General features: G+C 41.5%; 1 protein-coding gene across 1 annotated transcript; it reads left to right on the forward strand.

Moving 5' to 3' along the window:
- On the forward strand, window positions 1-8,865 carry LOC136421803 (uncharacterized). Its single transcript, XM_066409367.1, has 12 exons — window positions 1-119; window positions 393-583; window positions 837-1,071; window positions 1,391-1,581; window positions 3,010-3,165; window positions 3,909-4,059; window positions 4,282-4,434; window positions 6,159-6,329; window positions 6,759-6,856; window positions 7,186-7,300; window positions 7,660-7,753; window positions 8,441-8,865. The coding sequence occupies exons 1-12, from the start codon at window positions 74-76 to the stop codon at window positions 8,514-8,516; spliced, it is 1,677 nt and encodes a 558-aa protein (XP_066265464.1). The 5' UTR covers window positions 1-73; the 3' UTR covers window positions 8,517-8,865.
- Window positions 8,866-10,431: the final 1,566 nt, after the last annotated feature.

Consider the following 10,431-nt stretch of genomic DNA (forward strand, 5'->3'; position numbering starts at 1 on the left):
CGTTTGTGATATGTCTGTATTTCAGAGCACCTTGTGCACACTAGCTTACGACTGTGGAGCTAGCGCGTAAAGGATGGCGTTGAAACTATTAACCATTGCGGTTGCTATATTAGTAGCAGGTTAGTAAATTTCGGTCTGTTATCATAATCTTCATAATAGGTGCATTGATGTCAATAGCTCTGTACAACGTAACAAAAAATAGATTGATAAATGTATCATTGATGTTCAGAGGTAGAGACCTTAAAGGGGAGGCGCTTGCTGGCTAATAAAAAGTGTAGTCAAAAAGGCTTCAAATCCTGTCAATGCTGCCATGCTTATGTATAGTGCTTAATTTACTGTGACATCAATGCAACCTACGAAACCTAAAAGTGCCATGCTTTCCTGTTGCCTAGCAACCACCAATGTCGTCTGCCAGAAGAGTGACGTCAACAACCTGAGGAAACTCCTAGTCGACCATTTTAGCAACAACCGCCATCACGTGACCAACCCCGCTGGGAAGACAGCCGCAGCCAAGTTTGTGAGCGACACTTTCCGCAGCTATGGGCTGCTCACTTGGGAGTGGCCCTTTCAGGCAGAGAACGGGGTATTTGGACAACTCTACTTCACATTTCCTCGACATGTCGAATTGTTCCCATATTCTTGGTCTCAAACTTGATTTCATAGGGGCAGAAAAGCTCTTTGATTCTTGGAGCGTGGGAGAAGGGCCATTATGTACATTTTGTTTTGATCCCGCTTTTTGTCAGATCTGAGGAAGGTCATTCCAAAACGTCCTCATTTCCCGTTCTGTAGCTGCAATAATTAGGTCCCATTCCTTTTTTGATCTCTCCCTCCGCCAGTACACAGGCACCAACATTTTCGGCATGTGGCCGGGCAGGAACACAGGCAGGATTCTGGACCGACCCGTCTGCCTAACGGCAGACCTGGACACGGACAAGGGCAGGCCTGGTCGTGACGACAACGGTTCGGGAATGGCCGCGCTCCTGGAGGCAGCTCGACTCATCACATCCCAATCCTGCATTCAAGACCACACAATATTCTTTGGTGTATTCGACTTAGAAGAGAAAAGCGGTGGTGAGAACCAATAGTTTAACTCATGACTTATCCCATACATCTGCAACCCGGCCGTAAATGAACTTGCTTGTTCGATGAAAAATATTGTTGTCTTCAGCAACGGCAAGAGGGGCATGCAATTCTATTTATATTTGTATTTGTAGATAGATAAAAGTCATTCTCTAAACATCTAAATCTTTAGGAACGAGGACATTGCGGTTAGACGCATCTATAGATCTAAAGCATCCAATATCATCCAACTAGCTGGGCAGCTGAATCGTCACAAATATAAGGAAATGGCTGCTTGACCTTTCACCTTGGTCTTTTGTGTTTTGTACAGGATCTGATGGAGCTTGCGCTGAAGGGCACTGTGGAAGCAAAGAATTCTCAGACGCCTTCATCCAAACTTACCTCCAGTTCATTAAACAAGACCCAGACCAGTGGGGCGGTTTCATCACACTGGACTCCATACTGAATTACAACAGCTCTGCGATGGCCCAGACCATCCCGGATGAAGATACGTTCAAAGAGGTGAGGGGAATCGAAGAGCATTTCTTATAAAGTCTATTATGCAACTTAGACGCTACTGCTTGGGCGTATAGTCATTCAGGTGTAGTACTCAGATTGGCGCAAGCAATTTATAGACGCCTTCCAACAGTTTGGGCTCACATCTGCCAACAAGAGTCTTAGGACCCAAAATCTCCATGAAACTTTGTTTTTTTTTATTAAACCAGTTCCCCCCATTCTATATCGCTCAATGGTATGACCCTCGGCCACCTGTCGGGGGCCCAGGAGAAGTGACCCACTTTCGCTATAAATACCTACTAACAGCTGTTAGTAGTGCCACAATATGCAATGGAAAACACTGCAAATATAGATTTTCCTCATTACTTATGCAAATTAAGTCCAATTTGAATAATTTGCAGTTCATTGTATACATCTCTGTCTAAGCTACCTGCATAGTAAAGAACATGAAAATCTGTCTCTCCTTTCTTCAGTTATTCTCCTTAAAAGATTTTGACAAATGCGCCATTGCAGTTCCAGTGACACAAACCAGGGGGCCCAAAATCGACCTTGACCCTTCTCCTCCCGACACCTACCCACATACCAAATATCATTACAATCCATCTACACGTTCTATAGTTATGCTGATTTTACGCATCCGGTGACACAAACATACACACACGGTGACACAAACATACACACACGCGCACACACACGCAAACACACTAACTTTGCATGATTTGCACTTCAGTGTGTACATCTCTGTCCAACCTACCTGCGTACCAAATAACATGAAAATCTGTTGTTCCTTTCTTCAGTTATTCTCCTTTAGAACATTTTTACAAATAGGCCATTGCAGTTCCAGTGACACATACCAGGCGGCCCAAAATCGACCTTGACCTTCCTCCTCCTAACACCTACCCACATACCAAATATCATTACAATCCATGTACATGTTCTACGGTTATGCTGACTTTAAGCATCCGGTGACACAAAACATACACACAAACACCAAACCCACGCAAAACAGTATCTCCATGAAAAAGCCTTTTTTCATGGAGATAATTATCATATCTCATTCATACCACAGTATGGCTGAAATATATTGTTTTTGGTCAGGTTTCTTTCTTCTCCTCCTCCTTCTCCTTCTGTCAAATCTTCAAAGGGCTTCATCTCAGTCGTCCCTGGGCCAAATGAACTGAAATTTGGTATACTGGAAGAGTAGGTACATACCCCCAGACATCTTTTTCATTTTTTCATATAGGCCTTTAAAGAGATTTTATTGATTTTTTTGGGTCATTTTTAGACCAAAAATGTGTATATCGGCCTCCTGTGCCTGGACTTGGGTGATTATGCAAACTTCCATTTTCTTCAGTGGATGTGCTTTTGGATTGGTGCATTTTACATGGAAATACTTGTTGTATATGCATGGGTAATGCACCTTTTGTTTTCCAGGCGCCAGGCTTGACTAACGTGTACCAAAGCGTTAAAGCAAACAATCAAAAGGGAGATTTCATATTCGTCGCCTACCGGACAAATGGTGACTCCAAGCTGCAATACCTTTTCGACAAAGCATGGGCTGCGGAGGACAACCCTCAGTACAAGATACTGGTAAATAGATAAGTAACCATTAGGCAGCTTTTTTTTTGGCAATGCAAAATAAAGACTTGATTTATATGGCAAGTCTCATTGTTGCATAAAAAGCTATTTGAAACTGCGTTACTGTAACGTAAGGAAATAAGTAGGCCATGGGAAGGAATATTTGGATTTCTCTCTTATCTTCCAAGCCAAATAAATAGTCGTGAAGGTGATGATAACAAAAGAGAAGGTTCGTGAAGGTGATGATAACAACAGAGAAAGGTTCGTGATGGTGATGATAACAACAGAGAAAGGTTCGTGAAGGTGATGATAACAACAGAGAAGGTTCGTGATGGTGATGATAACAACAGAGAAAGGTTCGTGAAGGTGATGATAACAACAGGGAAGGTTCTAGAAGGTGATGATAACAAAAGAGAAGGTTCGTGAAGGTGATGATAACAAAATAGAGGATTCGTGAAGGTAATGATAACAAAAGAGAAGGTTCGTGAAGGTGATGATAACAAAATAGAGGATTCGTGAAGGTGATGATAACAAAAGAGAAGGTTCGTGAAGGTGATGATAACAAAAGGTTCGTGAAGGTGATGATAACAAAAGGTTCGTGAAGGTGATAATAACAAAAGAGAAGGTTCGTGAAGGTGATGATAACAACAGAGAAGGTTCGTGATGGTGATGATAACAACAGAGAAGGTTCGTGATGGTGATGATAGCAAAAGAGGAGGGTCGAAAATATAGAGCTGACTTTTTCCCCCGTCTAGTCTGCAGGAATACCGTACAAGAACATCACAGCCATCATCGACGCCAAAGAGGGACCCTACTGGCAAGTCTACGACAATATCGTCGGTCACGATGTTTTCAGCTTTTGGAAGGAAAACAATGACATCCCGTCGATTATGTTGTCAGATACAGGTGTGGTATTTTGTTTCTTTGTGCACTGAGTTCACCTTAAATGTCCCTTAGGTGCACGGAAAAGTAAAGAAAACATAACAGCTACCGTTTGTTTTGCTCAGATAACATTTGTGAACAATAAGGCGATGGGAGACTGCCTATGGCTTGGCTAGTCCCGTTTTTTGCTTTATTGTTTTGGTCTCTCACGTTACTTCTAGCATACGATTCTGTTCCATTTCGTAGGTGTCATACGCCAGAGGGAAAAAGACTGGCCTGACTGTGGACCTGCCGACAACATGGATTTGACCCAAGATCGGCTGCAGTTCCTGAAGAAAACCACAGATGTCGTGACGGACATGATCCGAGGCATGGCAGTTACGCGACAGGAATGCAGAGGTGTGTACTTATGATACTAAATAATTATCTTAAGTGGTTAAAGTGCTGTCAAACCTCTACCAGAAACCAGCTCTGCATGGTGACCACCTCGTTACTGTTGTCACGTTTGGGCGACCATTTTTACCCCCATGTCAACGCATGCGTTGATATTCTTCTCTATTGTGGATTTGTCTACTGCGACTTAAGTCAATTGAGTAGTTTTATATACCGTTTTGACTCTACATCCATATATGTAGGGTAGCATTTAAGCGCATTCTTGAGCTTGGGCTGTTCGGGACACAACTCCATAGACGGATACAATGTAATAAAGTACAGTCAAACCTGTATTAGCGGTCACCTTTGCATAGCGGCCACCTGCCCATAGTGGTCACTTTTTGTCGGTCCCTTGGATTTTTCCCATTGACATAAGCATTAAGAATTAGGCTATAGCGGCCACCTGTCCAACGCGGTCGCGGCCAGACGATTTTCGGTCCCGCGAGTACAGTAACACTGCCGATAACGGTCAATGTGCGCCGGTGGAAGCTGCATCGCCACCGCACGCCAGGTTCAAAATCTTCATTTTTTCACGCAGTTATCAAGTTTATGTGAACTCAACTTGACAGGATAATAATAAAGAAAACAAGAATGTTTCAATGTCGGCCCAATATTTCCGTTTTCCCCGGGAATTCATCGGAAAATGTGCCCAAACACGATTTTCAAAATGGCGGAGCAGTATAAAGGTCATCGGAAGACACCACTGTTGCGGAGGTATAGTGTGTTAAATTTATTTTGCTGCAAACTATCACTGAGGATAATTACTTAACCAAAAGCTTCAAACTAGATATGAATAACATTACAATGATGCAAAATTTGGGCTGTTGCAATTTTCTGAAAAGAAAAAGCCCTCAACAGAGCGACCTTCCTCTCATTACCCTATTAGCATAATGGTAGAAGCCGATCATGACAAGCAAACAACAACAGACTAAGGGAAATTGTCGCCACGATTTTATGTTTGAAAACGGTCGAAAACGAACAGTAAGTGGCAACTGAGCAAAATATATTTTGTTCTTAACTAACTGGGTGGCATTTTGCTGCGAAGGACTTTGTTTCATATGATTAAAACTCGTTGGTGACGCGTGTGCCGGCAGCGAAGCAGTCGCGAAGGATCATGAGTAGAGCATAGCGATGCTGGTCTGTTCAGACATGAAGCTCGAGCAAGCCATGGATTTTGGAGTTGGCAGATACAATAATTCTTTTTTCAAGCCCATAATAGAAGTAAAAGAACAACAATCGAATTTCTAAAATGTGCCATACCTATGTAATGTTTACATGTGTACTGTACAGTGAATAAATGTATCTCAGTGGGTACTGAAAACGTGTCACTCGTGGTCAATTAATCAACATTTTCTCCATAGCGGCCACCTGTCCTTAGCGGTCAGTTTTGGCCAGTCCCTTGAGTGGCCGCTATAGACAGGTTTGACTGTATACGTATACAAACAACCTAGATAGCGATGCAAATGTATGTGCAAACCGTTACCTCTCGAGAGGGGGTCATTAGACCCAGCCAGCAAGAGACTGTGTAAACACAGGCTAACCTTTGCACATATAACGAAAAAAAAGTTGCTATAACGTATCTTATAAGGATGCCACTGCCGTTTTTGTGACAATAATTCACACTGCACTATGACAATTCTTGAAATAATGTATCTGTTTACTGAACCCATTCATATCGATCTGTTGCACAGATCCAATGTCTGAAGCACCCTCGGGCTTCAATTCTGGTCTGAGTCTGTCCGGAGAACTGACCCTGGGGCCGGAAGACACAAGAATCTACACATTCAAGGTGTCGTCCTTCGCATCCTCTGGTATCGCCAAGGCAACCTTGTCCAACTCAAGTTGGTCTCTAGACTTAGAAGGTTAGTCCTCTTACATTAGACATGATAACACCAGCTTTGTAACGCAGTTACCGACGAATATTTAGTTGCAAATACATGTAACATTGACTAGTGATACTGTAATTACCGAAACACAAATACTACTTGTACCTATCATCGTCCAATTTATTCAAAACGCCGTTTATCGTAACCCGCATGAACAGAGCCAAATTTCTGTTATGTAGCTGGACGTAAAGCTATTTTATTGTTTTGTATGAAGAAGAGCCATGACTAAGGATCATACTTATGCCGTTCTTTATTGATCATGAGAACTGGCTTTAGCATAATACACCTCGACATGTGGACATGACCCAGAGTGGAAGATAATTGGTAATGCACGATAACTGGTCTATGGCTATGACTATGGCTGCACTATGGCTGCTTTACAGGTGACGCTCTTTCTGCATTTAGGTCGGTTTGACGGTGACAATCATGTGCTGGTGCTGCGCCCGACACCCATAGACACCGCCATAAGCCCGGCACCGCTAGTTTGCAACATGGAAGGAAGCGTAAGTATCTTTCGCGTGGTATGCTAATATAGATCGTATTTCAAAATTGTGAAGGTGAAATCAAATAGATGAAAATCTGTACTCGGAGAAGTTGAAAAACATAACAGAAGTAAAACGTAGATTAAGTTATATGCTGTCACAACTTTCCAATCATCTAGACTAACGAGACCGGCATTTACAAGTTTGTATGTACCTCTTCGGACGGTTAGAATGTTGAAACAACAGTCGTTGAAGACGCTTTCATTCAATATGCAAATTGCTTCTAGCGCTTCTGGGAGATGTTGGCCTCTAGAATGTGACGTTTTCTTGTGTTTGTGTTCTTACCACAGTTGGAAGAGTTGTCTGGCAGTGTACTGTACACTGGGAGATTGTATGGGGGATGTGGTGTTAACGGAGATGTCATTGGAGATGGAACTTTTGTTACCTTCGTGCTGTACAATGGAGGTTTGTGTTCTTTTCTTCAATCATTGTCATTGCCTCCGAAAATAATTTCATCAGGTTGGTAAAATATAGGGTATAGAGGTTCTTTTTACAACAACCAGGTAATCTTACCTGCTGACGTTTATAGCGGTGAGAAGCAGTACTCCAGTCAGAAGCTCTGAAGAAGGTATCTGACAGATACCGAAACGTCAGCAGGTAAGATTACCTGGTTGTTGTAAAAAGAACCTCTATACCCCATTGTCATTGCCTTTTTCTTTTTCTTTTTTCTTCTGAAAAGTTTTACAATAAATGATATTTTGATCCCTGTAAGATATCTGATCTTAATTCAAACATAACCAACTGTATATGTTTCTTGTATTTAGATGCAGGCGGGTCCAGTTTAGCTTTACCCGTCATCCTGAGTCTGGCTAGCGGGATTCTGGTGACCGCCCTGGCTGCTTGGTTCATCGTTAGACGGTAAGTACAACAGCATAATGTACATTCCAGGCGTCTCTCACTCACTGCACGAAATTAGGTATTAAAGCATGCTTAATGAGATTCGTAAATGAAACTTAAACATTGGAACAAGATTAAGTAAGCTTTAAGACGTATTAAATGCCTCAACTATAGGTTTATATGTCTTTGTTAGTTTGCGTCTCCCACACAAGATTATTTCTAATCCACCGACTGCCAATGGTTTGTTGATGGGCTGATCAAATACTGAACAAAACTGTATCCATCACACAAAAACATTTATTATAGAACCGCTTTACATGTACTTTTCCAAATGCATTAGAATTTGAAATTAAAGTAACGTTTAGTTTACTTTGCAAATTAAGAGCTGCAACTTTTAAAAGCATGTGCCTTGAATCAGCTTTCAATGTTTTCTTTCCCCATAAAGCACGTAGTCTTGATAGATGGTCTTTGTTTACCAATGAATAGATTAGATAAAGAAAGAAGCTAGCGAACCCAGGAGGGCATGATTATAATATCCAAGCAGATCTCCACGGTGCTAAAATCGTACAAGATAGCGAGAGAAGCACCAGTCAGCCAGGGAAGTTGTCAGGCTATAAAAACTCCTTCTGCCAATTGGATACGGTCTTTGTAACCGTTGGGTCTGCTTGGAGACTAGCATGATTACACAACTGTCTGTTTCTTTTTCAGGAGGCGTGGCTACGAAGGTGTTCAAGGACCCCTTCTCGGCAATCCGACGTCGACCAGTGGTTCTTACCAGACATAAAATGAAGCCTGTGCTGCCCACCTCAATGCCATTTTATGAAGCTTAGGCTCCTTATAATGCATCTCGTAAATTGTGCATTTTGACAATTAAATAGAAGAAAGCGCAATGAAGAAGTTTTGAACATTTTTTTTCGGATAATCCTAGAACTTTTTCTCTCAATGCGATGGAAGACGTTAGATTACTTGCAATATTGATTGATTGAAATAGTATGTCACATTTTGACTTCTTTGTTATCTTCTCAGAGTATGTTATGAGTCTATAAAACGTAATGATCAACCACGCATACCAGTTACATGTATATGATATATAGGAAGGTGAATGTCCTGAATAAAATGTTATTCAAATTCCATTCTTGACTTGATCTGTTCAGCTAGCATTGCGATGGCTACTAGTTTAGACTAAAATACAAGAAGTGACTTTTGACTGGGGTATAAACGATATGTAGACAGGGCATTCTCCGACGCCCCCCTGGCCAGTTACACAATTTACTATTTGTCCAGCCCAAAATGTCTGATAGAATCCACGTCACGCAAAAGTGACAAAGTCATCCCATATTTTGCATAGAATATATCAGGGCATCCAAGTGTGGTTAGAGAAACACTTCATAATAATCTGCTGCGTCGAAACCAAAATAAATCAATAACGGAGTTCTGCCTGGTCACGGAAAGAAGACACATTGTTAACAGGACAATAAGCAGATTTAAGACCTTTGACCACTGCTTGATCAATATGTGCTCCTTAGATACATATGACCCATTTTCCCTAGCCAGGTTATCAGGAAACACGCCCACCAAACTCACACATCTCTGGAACACTCGGACCTTTACAGTTAACTGAGCAACAGGGCTACGTTTTGACGGGTCGAAGAGAGTTCATCTATCCCAAAAAAGTAAGTACACATCACAACAGTTCTACATCGGACATTCTAATGTACACTATGGGTTGTGTAAGCATGTCAACAGCTGCTGCAGTAAGCAGTTATCAAATACTTTGCTGTAGTCAGAGATGACGATTGAAGAAGCCATACCGCTCCGCCATTTTGAAAGAGTTGTTCATACTGGAGACAACCAGATTCATAGCGTGACGTCGTTACCTATAGCGTTATGATTATCCCTCACTACATATCTTAATATTCATTGTTGTAGACGATTCACCGAGCGTGTAGTTTTGATAACAATTTCAAGTGATTGGTGATTTTTATTCCGGTCCAGGGGTGCCAAGTTACTAGATTGATTATCTTATTATCACAAACAGCATCTACTTTCGTCATAGATCATTTGAGTGTTTGGAAACACATATTCTTGTTAGAGTTCTACTTGTCTTTAAATTTCAGTATCATTTTAACCACATATTCATGCACGGGATATAATCTTCAAAGAAAAGATAAGAATAAGAGAGTGATTGGCATGGTTTTGGACATTACGAGTCACAAGGAGGTTCCTTTTGAATTTTCAGTTGAAAACTCTTTCCTCTATTCTACAGAGCATTTCATTGGATAATGTACAAAATGACTGCGCGCCAACTTTTGACCTATTTTTCTTTCTGCGTCCCTGTCTCACAAGACGTATTTGAAGGTGATAAGATGGGCAAACATCGTCAAACTAAAGATATCACTCTACAAGTGATCATTTTGATAGTCATTAAGCTCCTTTCATAGCCTAGGCTCTTAGGTGTTTCACGGATTTGAATGTCACAGTGGATGGGAAGACTTGTTTCTGATCATTGTAGAAAAAAACAACAGATTCTGGCTCATCAACGTATAACAACATCCGTTAATGATAAACATATGTACAAACACGCCAAGTTACTTATCTCAACCATCTATTCATCCTACAGAATACTTTAACATGCCCTTTGCCTCCCGTCACACTTGTCTACCTGGGGCATACTGCATCATGCGCACTTTGAAACGCAC

The sequence above is a fragment of the Branchiostoma lanceolatum genome, chromosome 16 (genome assembly GCF_035083965.1).
Source record: "Branchiostoma lanceolatum isolate klBraLanc5 chromosome 16, klBraLanc5.hap2, whole genome shotgun sequence".
Lineage (NCBI taxonomy): Eukaryota > Metazoa > Chordata > Leptocardii > Amphioxiformes > Branchiostomatidae > Branchiostoma > Branchiostoma lanceolatum.

Excerpts from the sequence above, each read along its gene's own strand:
- LOC136421803 (XM_066409367.1), top strand. The coding sequence starts at position 74 with ATGGCGTTGAAACTATTAACCATTGCGGTTGCTATATTAGTAGCAG. Across the intron at positions 1,582-3,009 it reads ATGAAGATACGTTCAAAGAG|GCGCCAGGCTTGACTAACGT; the intron begins GTGAGGGGAATC and ends TTTGTTTTCCAG. Across the intron at positions 3,166-3,908 it reads ACCCTCAGTACAAGATACTG|TCTGCAGGAATACCGTACAA; the intron begins GTAAATAGATAA and ends TCCCCCGTCTAG.